Raw genomic sequence first — 18116 nt, 5'->3', positions numbered from 1 at the left:
TTTCCCCCCCATAATTTTACAATTGCCTGTTATCCCTATTATCTGAAAACTTTCCAAATTGCATCCAAATGGATTTGAACTAGGGGGGAAAACCCTCATGCTTACAGAGGACACAGTTTCAATATTTGTTACCTGCTCACCCCCAATCCACTGCAGCCATCCAAAAGATGTACTGCTGAGAGTTGTGGGGGACCCTCTAGAACAGTTTGGGAAATGATACTGAAGGTGGTAGGAGTGACCGGCGAAATGCTTTTCACTAGTGTAAAGCACCCATTGGATACAACCCATTAACGCAAAATAAATCCCAATATTTTATTTACATATTTATTAAAACACATTAAAATCAACAAAGTTGGCAGTTTCAACAGGTTGGAGTGCATTTATCTGAGAATACTTCCAACACATCTGTAAGTGTATCTGTAACCCGACTGTAGGTATGTGCTTTAAGAATCTGCAAGGCTGGCTCAGCAGGTACAGATCCACCGAAATCAACTAATTTGGACTTTAATAGATAGCTGCATGCATTGGCTTCAGGTTGCACAAAGAAGAAAACCTTAGTTCATGGAGCAAAACTCAACCACCTATTACGTTCAGCCCGGACACTGAGATCCAGCGCCGAGAGCCTTCTGGCGGTTCCCTCATTGCGAAAAGTGAGGTTACAGGGAACCAGACAGAGGGCCTTCTCGGTAGTGGCGCCCGCCCTGATGTGAAGGAGATAAGCAACTATCTTATCTTTAAAAGACATCTGAAGGCAGCCCTGTTTAGGGAAGTTTTTAATATTTAATGCTGTATTGTTTTTAAAACTCGATTGGAAGCCGCCCAGAGTGGCTGGGGAAACTCAGCCAGATGGGTGGGGTATAAATAATAAATTATTATTATTAATTATTATTATTGTTATTATTATTATTATTATACAGCCAAACTCTTTCTATTGATCCTATTTAGAAGCAATGTGTAGTATAGCAAATTTTAAAATCCAATTATCCATTACCATTCACAGAAAGACATAAACCTGCATTTCTTGTATGTGTCTGCCACACACACACACACACACACACACACACACACACACACCAATCTGCATTTGATGCAAAGACTAGGCCTGCTGTCCTGGGATTCTTGGGAGGAAGCGTAGGATACAAATCTAATAAAATAAAACAAAAAATAGACCGCTGGTTTGTTTGTTTTTTGCCCACAGAGGCTTATCTCAAAGTAGTACACACATTATCACAATATACCATGTGAGATCTTGATTAGAAGGGTCATCCAGTGCCTAATCCTGCAGCACGTAATCACATGTGATCACAGCTGGATCACTCAGTCTATAGCCAGTAACCCCCAATGGGATTTATAGCTTAATAAACAGATTCAACCTTTCTGTCTGAGCTGTAGCCCAAAATGTTTACTTAATGACAGTGATTAATGATAATGACCTGATGCACTTTGTAAGGCAGATCCATAACTGGATTTGGTTTGCCTGTGGCCACCCTATTAATTTGTGGCAGAAGACAGAAACTTACCGAATAAGGCAGAGGGTTCTGCTTTCAGTTTTTCGTGTTTGACTATCTGAGCAGCACTACATTTAGAAAAGCCAAACATTTCCTTATGTGACTGATTAAATTGATACAGTCAGCAGTTGTTGGGATGCATGACATCAAGATGACTTTTCCCATTAAATGAGATCAGTCATCAACACTGACTACTCATTTTCCTTCTGCATTAAAACTCGGCTCACGGGTCAACAACTGACTTTGAATTAAGATGACCTGGAACAGAGAGGTAATGACATATGTCTAGGAGAATCTTATTTAATTGACTGAAAACTTAAAAAAAGAGGAAGGGTGGACCATACAGCTGCGCCCTGGGATTTCAAAAATTGCCAGTCAGTGTAGAGATTCAATTAATTTGATATAGCAAGGATGGGCTAAAAGTGACATGCCAGAAGATACAACACAACCATCAGCTACAAGACACACGTCAGTGTAATTTCATCTCTCCTCTCAGCTACCGTTGATGCTGAGAATCCTCTTTCCCTCCGGAAGCTTCTCTCAAATTCATCACTGTCCCAGTTTTATTCACTCCCTCTGCCCCTGGTCATCCACTGCTTAATCTATTTCCCTTTCCCCATTTCACAATTCCCGAAGCTGGGCCTGTAGCCATAAGGTTACTGCTGCATTCCTTCTTCTAGCTTTAATATTTCTGTACCCAGAACCTGTAGGCTGTTCACGTACCTCAATAGGCAAGCTCTGTGTATTATGGTTGTTTCCTTTCCTGACCAGCAAAATCTAGCTTCCCCTCAACAGTATCACTGTTGCTGCGCTCTCCCTTGGACGCTTCTGCTTCTCCAACACACCCTGCCCTGGATTATTGCTGCTGCTGAAGTGGCAGCGCTGACTTCCTTGCATCACCCTGCCATTTCAAGCCCCCGGTCGCTCCCTCTTCTCACTTACAAGTTCATTTTGGGCACTTCCCTTTCCATCTCTGTGTTGCTGTGGTATGTTGTCATTGTGCCTGGAATGGCCTCCCGCAGTGCCTCCAAGAGACCACCTCCCCTATTTCCCTTAAAGGCCTCCTCCATGACAAACTGGGGGGCAGCTGCAGGACTGTACGACCTCAGGGCCTCCATGAATTGGTAGGCAGAAGAGAGATTGTAAACTGGCCCGCCACAATTGGGCAGGTGCTTCACCCTCACATTGAAACAAACAGGATGGGCAACCTAATCATATTCATGCACTGCAGAGGGCTTGAAGTAGATCACCCTTGGGATCCCTTCCAACTCTATGATTCTATGCTTTGAACAAAGTCGCAATGAATGTGTTCAATAGGCCCTTAAAAATGTGTAACCTTCGTCTAGATCGTGTCTGACCTTTGTGCTCTTTTTTGAAAGCTATAATTTTAAAATCCTGCACAAACCACATGTTATAATGTTAAGCTTGGGACTGGCAAGGTATAAGGTGGGAAAACACAAGGCAATACAAGTGCAAGGTTTGTGTGGTGCTCCTTACAGGTAGATCACTTTGATTGCTTCATAAAGGCAGGTCACTTTGAACTGTTAAACTTGGAGACACCTTTGGACAGCAAGGCAAAGTGTTGTGTTAGTATGCCTGCTGTCTATCATAACACTTTGACAGTTTCTCTGTTTATAGGTTGTTTTATTTTCACACCCACTGTTTATTGACAGGCAAAAGACAAGGAACAAATCTGCATATAAGATCTCTAAGTAAGCTTATGCCATTTGACCTCTAACATTTATTGCTGGGCATATGAAATCTTTTGTGTAGTTGTTGTGCTGAAACAAAAGTGGCTTTGAGGAGTATTCTACTATAAGTAATAGGAAGAAAGGGAGATTGGGAGTTTATGGGCTCAGAGGGGGATAATTCAGGTTGGTACTTTCAGAATTCAGAGAAAGTTTCTTGGCTTATTTCAGATAATCTCCTGCAGATTTAGTCTCAGTTACCTTACCTATGTCTAAATCCTAGAAATGGATAGACAATCCAGAAGTAAGGTTTAGTAAATGCACTGCTTCGTTATACTGTGCTTTCTGACCCTGAGATAACAGATGACTTTTCACATCCTTAAAAAAAGGAAAAGAAAAAAGACTACACTATCTTCAGTAGACTCTAAAATGGGCCATATTACTCATCTGTAAAGAAAACTGCAATGCTGCTGTTAATTTAATCAAATCTGCTAATTAATGTGTGACATTGATTTCACCCCAAAATAAAACCTGGAACATGTGATCTGAAAGTAGGAAATGTAAGCTTCCTATGGAGGATAGGTTACAGATGAGAATCTTAAAGTGTGTTTTAAAACAGGACCTTTCAAAGCACCCAAATGAAAAGATAAACACAGTAAGATTAATTTTTAATTAGAATAAATAAAATTGGGGTCATAGCTGTGACTTAGTTGCTGTTGTTTTTTAAGAATTATGCTGTGTGGTTCACTGGAATTAGCCAAATGATGGAGATGGAGGAGCATGCATTTCCTATTACAACACTGTGCAAGAATTGTTTCATATCAATTACTGGTTGCTAAAAATGTAGGATTTATTTATTTATCATTAGCTTCTCTTATATTCTCAAGTCTTTTTCACAATCTATTTAACAACTTCTCCCAAAACTTTCATATTTAAGATGAGAAGAATGCAAAGGTAGACTGCTTGTCTGTCTTGTCTCTGTACTCAATTCTTCACCATAAGGCAAGGAGGGGAAACCTGTGGCACCTCAGATGATATTTGAACTACAGAGCCCATCATCCCTGACCATGCTGGCTGGGACTGATGTGGTCTGGAGTTCAACATCATCTTGAGGGTCATAGGTTCTCCTCTTTTTTTTATTTGAAGGGGAGTAGTCCAGCTCTAGCAAAAGTTAGCTTCATAAAAATTATTGGAGATCCCACAATCTTAAATTTAGCCTTGTGGCTGAGGTATCTTACATTCCTACCTGCAATAACTTTCCAGGCCAGAAAGCGTGCTATTTTTAAAAAGAAAAGAAGGGAAATTAAGCATTTAGCTAAGATTTTCTCTTGGTTTCCTCTTAGGTTAAAACTCATCTCAACACCCAAGGTTGGGTGTGAACTACTGTAGGGTCAGCTGAGGGCTCTGTTTAATTACATAGCTTCTGCAGAATATAGTTCACTATCCTATAAAAACAGCTAACATCCTTGATTTTGGAGGCCTAAAAAGTACACTATCATCAGGCTCAGCAACTGAGTGTGTCCGCATTAGAAAACCAATCGCTCGGCTGTCATCCTGGCATTGTAGTGGTGACAGGAGCCAGAATCCTAATTGGTTGTAAGACCATGTTTTAAAAAATAAAGCACAGGTGTCCTGGAATCTTCAAGAGGTGGTAGGTACATATACACAACCCACCAATAGCTTCTTCCCTCAATAGTACACTCCTCTTATTCCAATCAAGGGGCGCAGGTGGTGCTGTGGGTTAAACCACAGAGCCTAGGACTTGCCAATCAGAAGGTCAGCCGTTCGAATCCCCGTGACAGGGTGAGCTCCCATTGCTCAGTCCCTGCTCCTGCCAACCTAGCAGTTTGAAAGCACGTCAAAAGTGCAAGTACATAAACAGGTACCGCTCCAGGGGGAGGGAAAAGGTGTTTCCGTGAGCTGCTCTGGTTCGCCAGAAGCGGCTTAGTCATGCTGGCCACATGACCCGGAAGCTATACACTGGCTCCCTCAGCCAATAAAGCGAGATGAGCGCCGCAACCCCAGAGTCGTCTGCGACTGGACCTAATGGTCAGGGGTCTCTTTACCTTTACCTTATTCCAATCACCATAGCTCTAAATCAACCTGCCAAAGTAATCTTCTTCTTCTTCATCATCTCCTTCTTCTGGGGACGCAGTTGAGGACTCAGAGGGGGAAAGGAATGTAGTGCCATCCCCAGAAGCCCATCCACCAGATGAGTCTGTGGGGCTGGCTTAGATTTTTCAGCAGTAGGGAACCTCCAACCCACAGGCCTAATTAGCCGGCCAGGCTTTTCCAGTTGGCCTAGAAGCCCATTTTGGCCAAGCTACACCTACCTGCTCTACATCTGATGTAACATCAGGTACGAGGAAAGTGCAGGCATGGCTGGGCCATAAGAGCTGCAGACACCGCTGATCAGCTGGAGGCACCTGCAAAGTCCACAACTTGCATAGATCCACGTGACAATCAGAGGGTTTTGGGGGGGAGGGAGGCCTTCAAACTACTGCACAGGCAAAACTGAGTTGCCTGACATCCTTGTGACATCAGGTGACTGACATCAGGTGCCCATAACTAGTTGTCAAACTGGGGCAGGGAGATAAGGATCTGGCTCACCCACCAGATCCACTTCCTCACCCCCTGAGAGTGAGGTGGGCCTTGTTTGCGATTCAGCATCGTTCTCCTTATATCCTTAACACAGTTGCACTTGAAGAGGCCCCGGTAGAAGCTTGATTTAAAGAAGCACTTGTGCCAGCAGTTGTGTGGGTTGGCCGCTGGAGTAAAAGGAAGATTGTAAAGTTCCTTGCTATCTTAACTATGCAAAAGTGGGACAGCTAAATTGCCGTCAAGCTAAAATTAGGAGACAACTGATATTTTATCTCAGCTTAGATAAATGGGAATTCAAATTAACAGTTCATTGTTTTATCTCCCCCACCACACCCCGCCACATTTGTCCACCCAGAAGTACTTCTTTTCAGATGTGCATCACGAGATGCAATTCTCTCAGTGTGTCATTTTATGTCACTAATTCTCAGGCGTACAAAATAAGAGCCTATTGCACAGCAGCAGATTGACAACTGCCTTTTAGCATTACCTTGTGGCACATATAGGATCCTCCTTTCTTCACTCGGTCAGTCCCGGTTGGGGGTCCTTTCTGTGGATGGAAAAATACCAATGACTGATCATCTGTACAAAACTAGGAGCAAACCCCACCCAACGGAGAAGTAGAAAGGAATTAAGAGATGTTCTAATCTATGTGTAAGCAAACTATAGCTGCTTGGCAGGCGGGAGGGGGAGGGGGGTTGAAAAAGCTTGAAAATAATTACATTGCTCAGGACTAGAAGACAGTCCAGTGTAATTGCTCCAGCCAAAGCGCAGCAGTGACTGCATCAGTGTCTAATTGCTGCTTTCTTCTGTCAACTCTGCAGCAAGCATGTTATTTTGGTTTCCCTGGGTAAGTTTATAACATGCTGCTCAGAGCTCAGTGACACTAAAGAAATTGTGATGATGGATTGAAAACGTATTAACAATTAGTATAATTCTGTCCAACTTACTGTGCTCCTATGGCATATAGCTTTAAGATTTGTGCCAATTTAAGAGATGCATCACTGTGATACATTCACCTATTTGGTGGTAGTCCATATTCCCATTGCCGATCAGAAGGTCAGCGGTTCAAATCCCCGTGACGGGGTGAGCTCCCGTTGCTCGGTCCCTGCTCCTGCCCACCTAGCAGTTCGAAAGCACGTCAAAGTGCAAGTGGATAAATAGGTACCGCTCTGGCAGGAAGGTAAACGGCGTTTCCGTGCACTGCTCTGGTTTCACCAGAAGCAGCTTAGTCATGCTGGCCACATGACGCGGAAGCTGTACGCCGGCTCCCTCGGCCAGTAAAGTGAGATGAGCGCCGCAACCCCAGAGTCGGTCACGACTGGACCTAATGGTCAGGGGTCCCTTTACCTTTACCATATTCCCATAATGTGTGCCGCTATCAGCATATCGCTCGGGACCTGAGAAGCATATAGATCTCGCCCCGCTCCCTCTTTCAGACAGGTAAAAATGACGCGCGTTAACTATCACATGATTAAACAGATATTGTACAGCTAGAAAATGGTAGAAAACTAAAATGAACCATGCTCCTGCGAGGAAAGGTTATCACATCTGGGGCTTTTAAGTCTGGACAAAAGGTGAGTAACAGGGGGCATGGCAGAGGTTTATAAAATTATGCCTAGTGCGGAGAAAGTGAATTCTCCTTTTTTTGTATCGCTAGAAGTTGGGTCATCTAATGAAGCAGAGTGTTGGAAGATTCAGAACAGACTTCTTCACACAGCACATACTTACAACTATGGATTTTGCTCCCACAAGGTGTAGCGATGGCTACCAAGTTAAATGGCTTGGAAATAATATTAGACAAATTCAAAGAGGATAAGGCTATGCCATACCTCAACTGACATAGGCACTGTACCTCTGAATACTAGTTTCTGGCAATTGCAAGGGAGGAGAGCATTGCTGCACTGAGGTCCCCCTTTCTCATAGGCCTGGTTGCCCACTATGCTGGACTCGATGGGTCTTTGGCCTGATCCAGCAGGTCTCATCCTATGCTCTGAAACAGCATGGCTCTGGGGAAATTTTGTTTGCTTTCAAAAGTACTTGCTCTCTGAGATATCACAAATGGTCGAAGCCCTGGAAAGCCAGTATTCTACTACCAACACAACCTTGCTTGCCAAGGCACCAAATAGAAGGCCTGGAAAGAGATTATTCAGGAACGATTGCATAGCTGCTAATCAACCCAATTTTGAATTGACAAAATACGTCATTCCTCAAAGAGTATAGCTGGGTAAGAATCATTCCCTTGCGATTTGCCAGGTGCACGTACTTTAGCATTTTGTGATTTAATAAAGATTACAGGTCAGGCAGTAGATAACAAAACCCTGTGTGGAGTTTAATTAATTAAGAATTAAGGTTTAAAAGGACTCATTCACCTCAAAAACATACCGGGCAGAAACTGTAATAACCAACTAATTCTGGAATTAATCTTGAGCTACCTTAATTCTGTCATTTGAGCTATGACTAGGCTATGTGCGCTATTCCATTTTTTTTTAAATTGACATTCTGTACTAAGGTAACCCAAATGATGCTCCAAGAATAGCCGAGCTTTACAGTCTGTATAAACAAGGCAAATTAAATGAACTGGTGAAATTATATTGTTTTTTGGTTTGGGGTTGTTGTTGTTTTAAAGAAGAAAATCATTGCTATCTTGAAGATTGATTCAGTAGAAACTGCTGGATATAAACCTTTTAGTAAATATATCTGATCATTTTTTGTTGTTGTTTATTTGGCTTCTGCTAGTCAACATAGAAGTGGGAAGAGCTACACAAAGGACTAAATCCTTAAGCAGTGGAAATCTGACAAAACAACAACTGGCCCTTTCTTGCTTTGGCTCCTGGGACCCTCAGAAAGCTCTGCAGCCCTGGGGAACTGCAGCTTCCCAGCAGCTGCCAAAAGGTGATGTCTAAAGGAAATTACTAATGCCGGGAACCTACAGCTTTGTGTAAAAAGAGTGCTTTAGAGCTGAGGGGGAAATGGTGTGCTGAAAAAAGTACCAAACAGGGCCAACAAAAATTACCAATGAGCTGCAGGAACTCCTCTGTGAGGAAAGATTAAAACATTTGGGACTTTTTAGATTTTAAAAGCTGGGGAGTAAGGTGAGGACAGGATAGAGGGTGAATAAAATTGTACATAGTGTAGAGAAAATAGACAGAAGTTTCCTCCCTCTCCTATAATTCTGGAACCCAGGAGCCATCAAAGTGAAGCTGAAGGGTGTAAGATTCAGGATACGATAGAATTTTCTACCACAAGATGTATCTTACACAGCTTTTAAAGGGGATGGGTGAGGGGGAAAAACATTGAAGGTAAGGCTGTTCAGGGGTAGCAGCCATTATGGTTGTGTATTACGTCCAGTATCGGATTTATTTGGAGATTTTTGCATAGCAGGGGTAATAAATACCGAGCGTATATCCCCGTAGAAATGGCAGCGTAACAAGGCATGAGAGACAGTTTCTACCTCCATCAAGTCGCAGGGGCAGACTCGTTCTGCGTATGGTTTACCCTCAAATCTGCCCTTCAATAAGGCAGATGGCAGCACGTTGAATCTTGCAAGGGTAAATGAGCTGTGCTATCATAATCATTAAGGCCTTAAATGATAATTTTAGGTTATATGTTAACGACTAATATATATACTGTTGCTATATCTGTATTGTCCCTGTTATACCTAAATGCAAATTCAAATGTATCCCTGTTGTAATTTATGACTTCCTTGATATTGTATGTGGGCTGGAACTGGTCTGTGACCGGAATAATAAATTCATTCATACGTCCAGTATCAAAGGTGGCATGCCTCTAAACACCAGTTTCTGGGGAGCACAAGGGGAGAGTGTGCTGTCATGCTGCAGGACTTCCCAAAGGCACCTGGTGGGCCACACATGGAATTCTAACATATGGAACACATGGGCCTTTGGCCTGATCTACATAGCAGGGTCCCTTGGGAACAATTAGCAAAATGGTGAAATGGGATAGGGTTTAAGATGCTGGCAAGGCAAGGACTGTAACAGAACCATACTCTACAGTGCAGGCTAAGGTGTTGTTGGGAATGGCAAGGAGGGAGAAGTAAAAGAAAGCTTTCTAATATTACAAACTTTGGGAAACTTATGGGTGAAAACGATCAGTATGATGTTATTTCATAATGTCTTTGGAATTATTACTAATTAGCATTGTTAGTACTACTATGTGTTCTAAATGCATCCAGGGTCTGAGGACCAAAAGAATCTCAAGAAAAGCTTGTAAGCAAAAATAAATAAATAAATGAAAATGAAAAGAGAGATCTATGCAGTAATAACTACATACGTCTCTCTTTTCATTTTCGACTTATAGGCATTTAAAATGCAGAAAAAATAAGGCAGAAAAAAAAATATGCACCCCTTTGTTTCTAGTATTATTTGGGAACTCCATACAGGTCCTTTACATGCAAGTAGCTGGAGCATCAAGTTGTTTTTTTATAAAAGAAAACTTTACAAAAAGTAAAATAAAGTCTTGAGTAAGAAAGAACATCAATGCTTGTCTTGCTTCTGTTTTTGTTTGTTGATGCTGCTGAATCACTGCATCCGTGAAGTCCTTGATTTCAGAACTGCAGGGAATGAGCATGATTCATGCTGCGGTTCCACCAAGACTGAGCTGGAGTCCTAAGTGTCAGAGGAGAGGACAGAGAGATACTGGGACAATGGTTTCATCTTGAATAGGTGCTCCTGGTTTGGTATGCACACCTGGGGCTGGCCTTGAGGACAATTCCATCTTCCTACTCTGAATCCTTGGGCTGAATCGCTGCAGAATGCCAGGATCACGACACCATACTTGCTTCAAAGGGAACTGCCCACACACTTTCAAGCCTACCTTCAGTCAAATGCTCTATATACAAGAATTAATACACCGATGTGTGTTTTATATAAGAAGAACCTGCTGGATCAGACCAGTAGCCTATCTAGCCCAGCATCCTGTTCTCACAGGAGCCAATCAGATGCCTACAGGAAGTCCACAAGCAGGACCACAATGAGTACAACATTCCCACTTCTGTGGTTTCCAGGGACTGGTATTCAGAATCATAATGCCTCTGTCAGTGGACATTTGGATCCCATCTTTCTTTCCTTGTGACTGGCCCAAAGTCACTCAGAAAGCTTGACGGCTGACTGAGAATTCAAACCTGGGTCTCCTTTGTTTTCGTCTGGCACTGTAAGCAGAAACCAAAGCAAATTGTATAATTCTCTGCCTGCTACCACATCCCAATCTTTTTCTCCCCTGTACCTACTCAGAAGAACGGCAGTTTGTTTGTTTGTTTGTTTGTTTCACTGGATATGCGGAGGGTTGCGAGATAGTCTCATTGTTCCCTACAAAAGAGTTAGTTTAGGATTGTATCCAACATTCAGTGGTACCTCAGGTTAAGTACTTAATTCGTTCTGGAGATCTGTTCTTAACCTGAAACTGTTCTTAACCTGAAGCACCACTTTAGCTAATGGGGCCTCCTGCTGCCGCCGCACCGCCAGAGCACGATTTCTGTTCTCATCCTGAAGCAAAGTTCTTAACCCAAGGTACTATTTCTGGGTTAGCGGGGTCTGTAACCTGAAGCGTATGCAACCTGAAGCGTATGTAACCCGAGGTACCACTGTACTCAGAGTAGACCCAATGAAATTAATGGACCTAAGGTAGCCATGTCCTTTAATTCCAATGTGTCTACTCCGACTAACATTTGGCTACAACTCTTAATGTCACCGAAGGTTTCAGGTTCATCCTACTGGTTTCAATCACAATCTGCTGAGATATGAGTCAGGCAAAAGTCCTTCTAGAGGTACTTGTAGTTCTCAGGGTCTGTGCCTGTTAACTCCACTAATATAATTTCCGGGAGTTCTATTACCATAAAGAACCCCCACCTCTCAAACTGTGTACAAAATGTGGAAAAGGACCTGCCCACTGCCTGAAATGGGGTTCCCTGTAGAAACATTGTGCCGTCAACAAAAAGTGTGACTGAAAATCCAGAAGGCATGTCTATCAACAGCAACACTGAATGTGACCTGATCTTAGGGTAGTCAGTCTTTTGCTGGTGGAAGAAGAGCAACTGATATGAAAAGCTTTGCAGTCTCTGATTCCACAAAGGGCTCAATCTCTCACAAATATGGTACGTGCTCAGGATTATAAAAGGATAACCTCTGCTACTAAAGCACAGATACAATGAGCAGGGGGTTGTTTGGATTAAGTGCCCCCTCGAAAGCTATTAATTATATGAAGAGAATGCAAGAGAAGAGAGTTTTGGCAGCAAAGCAAAAATTAAAGTGAAAACTGCCTATTGCAAAATAGGATTAGTACATAGCCACGCATTACTGAGCCACTTGAGCTGTACCTTCTTCAGGCTGCCTATTGAATTACACAACATTATCCCCTTAATGGAATCCCCTTTCAAGTACAAACAGTATTTATTACAGTAGAGGGAATTCACTGGTAAGTAGAAAATATCCCATCCTAACAGATCCACTCCCTCAGCTTGTTGGCCTCTATTTACCGTATTTTTTGCTCTATAAGACTCACTTTTTCCCTCCTAAAAAGTAAGGGGAAATGTGTGTGCGTCTTATGGAGCGAATGCAGTCTGCACAGCTATCCCAGAAGCCAGAACAGCGAGAGGGATCGTTCCTTGCGCTGTGCAGCGATCCCTCTTGCTATTCTGGCTTCTGAGATTCAGAATTTTTTTCCCTTGTTTTCCTCCACCAAAAACTAGGTGCGCCTTGTGGTCTGGTGCGTCTTATAGAGCGAAAAATGCGGTATTTAGCCGCAAATATGCTTCTGTACTCAATCTCTCTTCACACATACCCTGACTCTAAAAAGAACGGTTAAGGGCTGGTTCTGGAATGGCTTACCTTTTAAAAATAAAAATACCCTCAATCATACATGTGTAGAAATACCATGCAGAATCTTAAAACACATTCTGGAGAAATCTAGGATTAAGCTAAGCCCTTAAAAGTTCGCCTAAATTTAAGAGTGTAATAACCACAACCGATTTATTTTTAAAAAAACAAAGCTATTGTTTTATTTTGTTGTCATTCTTATTGATTAAAAAAAAAGAACCTCTCCCTTTCCATAGGGAAATGGAAGACTGCCATTTCTTCCAGATACCACTTGCAGGTCCTCTAGTGTCTTTGGCGACATTTGCATGTAATACTGCATCATGGTTTAATGGGAGGAGCTGCTGCTAGCCTCTCATTCTGACGATTTCCCTCTCCTCTTCCTGCACGGCCAGGAGAACGACTGCAGCAGTTTCATTACGGTTTCCACGAAATCTGGCTTTTCGTTAGAGATGGGACCATAAACTGTGGCTTAAAAACTTGCCGGAGCTTGCTTTTAAACAAGCCAAAGCATGGGTTATGAAGATGGCACGTTGCAAGCCTATTAAGGGCACGCTTGTCTATGTAGCTGTATCGCTGGATCTCCTGTCACCCTGACTGTTCCTTTCACTTGCTATCCATTATACCATAGTTTACCTGAAGGGGTAGCCAATGTGGTACTCTGAAGACGTTGTTCGACTACGACCCCCATCAGCCCCAGTCAGCATGGCTAGCAGTCAAGAGTGATGGGACATGTAGTCCAGTTACAACACATGCCGTTAGGTTATCCGCAATGTCACAAAAGCAGTGGCCTGAATACAAAATGTATTTGTTTTTCTGCGGGTTTTTATTTAAATTGCGGCGACAGATGGGCTTCATATATCAGTCATTCATATCAAGATGATCTGCCTGTAGTTAAAAGGAACCTGAGTAAACAAGCTGCTTCTGAAATATAATTTGCAAGGGACCCTGACAGAGTCGTTTAGATAAACAGTCCTTGAACTGAATTGGCCTTTCCTTTTTAAAAAAGAGAGATTTTTTTCTTTGTTGTTTCTTTTATGCGATTTTTTTTTTAACAATATTTACTAAAATTTCCACCAAAACTAGAAATCAGTGAAGACTCGGAAGCAGGACTGCTTCAGAACTGCAATGTGATCCAACAGATCCAGCAGGCACCCCCATCACTGGACTGGTCCTATATAGAGGCCCCAGCGTGCCATATGGGTAATATATTATTGTTACAGCAAGCACTGAGTCAAGTTCCCACCTAAGTTTATATGCAGGTTAAGGTCATGAAAAGCTAATATTTACTTGTGCTTGCATCTTGCTGCTTGTTTGCCTTCAGTCATAACGAAAGCCTGGAAATCAGCCTGGCTGATTTGAAAGAGACAAACTAAGGGCCCTATTTGACGCCTCCCGAAGACCTTCTGATTATATGTCATTATGCATGCACTGTTATTAATTGCTTCCAATTCTTAAGTGCCAGCTTGCCGCTGTACAAGCACAGACTTAAAAATAGTTCCCTGCCTGAAAGTGGCTTACAATTTAGCTCAGAGGAGGGAGACCAACACTGGAGGGACAGAAGTTAGCACACATGTTACAAGTACAGTACGGCTCTGCAATAATCCTGGGAGAAAAGAACTATGGAGAGACTAAATTGGGGATGGGGGTGGGGAGATAAGGTGCACTCTAAGGGAAGAGCTGAAAATAGATACCTAAATTGAGTTGAAACACTTTTAAGAGAAAGGTTTTTGGATGAAGAAAGAGTAAAAAGATAAGAAACAAAAGGTTGGGCGGGTAAGGAAAATGAAGGAAGAGTTTTGTTGAGTAAACACAAAGAATTTATCCCAGAAAGGAAAGTTGGATTGAAAAATTCCACAGGCAATTTACTCTGGACTGGATTATTTTTTGGGTGAAAAGTGAGGTATAATTTATTAAAGAAAAAGAAGGAGGAGGAGGGGACTGAAAATGCCATCCCACTCCCCTGTCCAATTTAGGGGGGGGGTGTAGTTTTGCTTTTTTTTCAATTCAGATTTTCTTATGGAAATGGTAAGCCTGGATTAAATGGGGAAATGATGTCAGACGGCACATCGATGAGGATGGTGCTTCGTGAACATTGCACAAAACTTGCATACATGTGGTACGCCAAGCCCCAAACAAAACTGCTGTGTGGAAGTGCACCGAGTGAAGGAAACCAATGAATGATGGCTAATTGTGGCAGCAGAAATGAGAACAAGGAAGGCCAGGGAAAGAGGGATGCAGTAACCAAGGCAGGCAAATCGATCAGAGTCATCTATTGCAGATTTAGGCATAGCCAGATGTTGGCTATTGTAGGAAGAGACAAAAGAAAGGTAGAATTTTATTTTATATTTTATTGATAGAATTTTATTCCTCCTTCTGGTAACCCAGAAACTGATTCAAGACTCAGGTGGCAATAAGCATACATCATCCAAGAGGGAGAGCTCCCCAGAAGATATAGCAAGGCTATACGGGAATTATTCCCCCTCTTGGGAATAACTCTACCCACGATTCCAAGAGTGGCTGGGTGGACAGATGCCTGGCACTCTGGTTGGCTTGCTTTGAGGGAGGGATCCCATTAAGAGAAGCTGGCTGGCTCAGGCCAGTGGTCCATCTACTTCAGCATCCTTTTCTCACAATGGCTAACCAGAATCCCCAAGGGATGCTTGCAAGCAGGACCTGAGTGCAACAGTGCTCTACCCACTTGTGACTCCCAGCGACTGGCATTCATCGGAACACTGCCTCTGTCAGTGGAGGGACTGCACAGCCACTATGGATAGTAGCCTATTCACCACTGGGATCCTATAGGACTGGGGAGGTTTCTTCTGCTTTTCCCATGTAGAATCTTGAGGCAGGGGAGTGCAGCTTTATCTGTCTGGCCTAGAGTTAGTCAAGAAGAAGAAGAAGAAGAAGAAGAAGAAGAAGAAGAAGAAGAAGAAGAAGAAGAAGAAGAAGAAGAGTTTGGATTTGATATCCCGCTTTATCACTACCCTAAGGAGTCTCAAAGCGGCTAACATTCTCCTTTCCCTTCCTCATCCACAACAAACACTCTGTGAGGTGAGTGAGGCTGAGAGACTTCAGAAAAGTGTGACTAGCCCAAGGTCACCCAGCAGCTGCATGTGGAGGAGCGGGGACGCAAACCCGGTTCCCCAGATTACGAATCTACCGCTCTTAACCACTACACCACACTGGCTCTCAACAGCATGCTCTTCAGAAATTGTTGGACTGCAACTCCGATCGTCCCTGACCATTGGCCAAATGGCCTGGGCCTGGTGGGATCTGGAGCCCAACAACAACTTGAGGGTACAACATCAGCTACCCCTGGCTGAACCCTAGGAGTACCCAACAGTGAGCCTAGAGACAAAATGGAAGCAGTGCAGAGCCACAGAAAGAGTTTTCTAAAGATAATTCCACACAGGGAGTCTAAACAGTACTGCTGAGAGCTGGAGCCCAAAATAGATTGGGGGGAGGGGAGGTATCAAGTTGAAGCCTGGTCTAGGGGAAACAAAGCCGGGGTGCGTGGGTGGGTGGGTGAGAAGACCAATGAGTATGTTTACTACAGAAATTAGGCAGGCTGTGGCCCTTGTTGACAGACTACAGCCCTGCATCTGCTCAGCTTCTTTGCTGGTCACAGTGCATCTTGTCTGTGAGCACTCCATGTATTTAAAGCACAATTAAAGCTCTCTCCAAGAATCTGGGAACTTCATCTATTAAGGAGGCAGGGAATTTTAGCTCTGTGAGGCATAAACTACAGTTCCCAGGATTCTTTGGAGGAAAGGTGTGTGCTGAAAATGTGCTTTAAATGTATGGTGTGCACGCAGCCCTGGTTTCTCTGGGCATTGTATCCCTTTTATTCAGAACCTAGGTCCATCCCTGAGGCCTAGACCCAAGAAGGAAAACTGAGGGGAAAGTCTTCAGGCCAGAAGGTGGTACAGTGGTACCTCGGGTTACAGACGCTTCAGGTTACATACGCTTCAGGTTACAGACTCCACTAACCCAGAAATAGTACCTCTGGTTAAGAACTTTGCTTCAGGATGAGAACAGAAATCATGCTCCAGCAGCGCGGTGGCAGCGGGAGGCCCCATTAGCTAAAGTGGTACCTCAGGTTTAGAACAGTTTCAGGTTAAGAACGGACCTCCAGAACGAATTAAGTTCTTAACCCGAGGTACCACTGTACTCAGCCTGGAAGCCTGCTTCCCTCCTTCAAGCCTGCTTCCCTCCATGGACCAGGAAAGGTCCCTACTAAGCCTGGAAACTGGTTGAGGTGGAATATGCAAAGACACATTCAAGGGAAAGCAAGTCTCATTACAGCACCCATAAAAGCTTGTTTTACAAGTGCTTCTTTAAACATTTAAACTGTCCCCCATCTGCTAACACTTATGAAACAATCCAAAATGCATTTCAAAACACCAATCTGTAACTGTCCACGTATAAAAATGGAGAGCTCTAACTTGCTGTGGCGCCACAAAGCTAATTTAGCCTTTCGGTGCTGAACTGCATACAGTTCTGCCCAGCAACCATGCATTTCCAAGAGCTGAAAGGGGCTGGAATTAAAAGCCATCTCTAGGTTAAGAAGCACGGTTCATTTATCACATTCATGCTTGGCTGCTTCTCTGCAAGCTGATAAGTTATAGTTGACAAAACAGGAGGAGACAGTCGTTCAAGTCCTTCCTTTTTCTCACATACAACGGTACTGTTAACCAACCCTCGCTCCACTGGAACTATCAGGGAAAATGGCTTGGTTTGCTGATAATTCAAAGAAGCTATGCTTCATTCACAACTCTGTTAGCAAGCATGATCAGGAAACACCAGATACTGAAACAATGCCATGTCAAAATACTAAACTCCTAAAGAAATAACCTAGGGTCCTTGGAGCTATCCCAGTGGGTCTGCAAAGCTTTGCAACTAGCGCCCCTCAGCTCATTTTCCCCTCAAGGGGAAGAGACAAAGGCTATCCCATTGAGATTGCCAGATGTTTCCTGTTGTCCTTCCCCTCAAGGGGAAAATGGGTGGCTCAGAGTTGGGCAAGGGTGCCCCAACTGCCTGGGGGAGCAGCTGACCCATCGTTTGAAAAGGGGAATGGGGCAACTGGTTGGCTGTGTGTGAGTGTGTCGGGTAGAGTGGCTCTCACTGCTTCTGTACGAGTGGGTATGAGGAGCAGGAAAGAGAAGTGAATGGGTTTTCCTTGCACAGGCATCCACATCCATCCGTCCATCCATCCCCTTCTCCCTTTTCCTCCTCCCTGGTAAAGTGACAGATGCAACCCCTGTGAGATTCTGCAACTGTATGATCCCAATGAGAGCTAAAGTTACTACAGTGGTGCCTCGCAAGACGAAATTAATTCGTTCCGCAAGTTTTTTCTTCTTGCGAGTTTTTCGTCTTGCGAAGCACGGTTTCCCATAGGAATGCATTGAAAATCAATTAATGAGTTCCTATGGAGACCGCTTGCCAGGCTGGCGGTGCGGAGAAGGGCTTTTCTCCCCACCGCAAGCCTT

At 43.4% G+C, this 18116-nt stretch overlaps 1 protein-coding gene across 4 annotated transcripts in view; it reads right to left on the bottom strand.

Annotated features, from left to right (window-relative positions):
- SUMF1 (sulfatase modifying factor 1) overlaps positions 1-18116 on the bottom strand; it is a 71758-nt gene that overhangs the window by 12686 nt on the left and 40956 nt on the right. For 3 of the 4 annotated variants that reach the window (XM_077925011.1, XM_028719351.2, XM_028719350.2), the window contains exon 8: positions 6285-6344. In XM_077925011.1, coding sequence (XP_077781137.1) covers positions 6285-6344 — 60 coding nt within the window. Of the gene's footprint in view, positions 1-6284; positions 6345-10122; positions 10423-18116 lie in introns of those variants that run through there. The other variant, XM_077925012.1, reaches the window with a different exon arrangement.

This window comes from Podarcis muralis, chromosome 2 (genome assembly GCF_964188315.1).
Source record: "Podarcis muralis chromosome 2, rPodMur119.hap1.1, whole genome shotgun sequence".
Lineage (NCBI taxonomy): Eukaryota > Metazoa > Chordata > Lepidosauria > Squamata > Lacertidae > Podarcis > Podarcis muralis.
The sequence above is the reverse complement of the archived record's forward strand: the minus strand, read 5'-3'. Positions and strand labels throughout refer to the sequence as shown.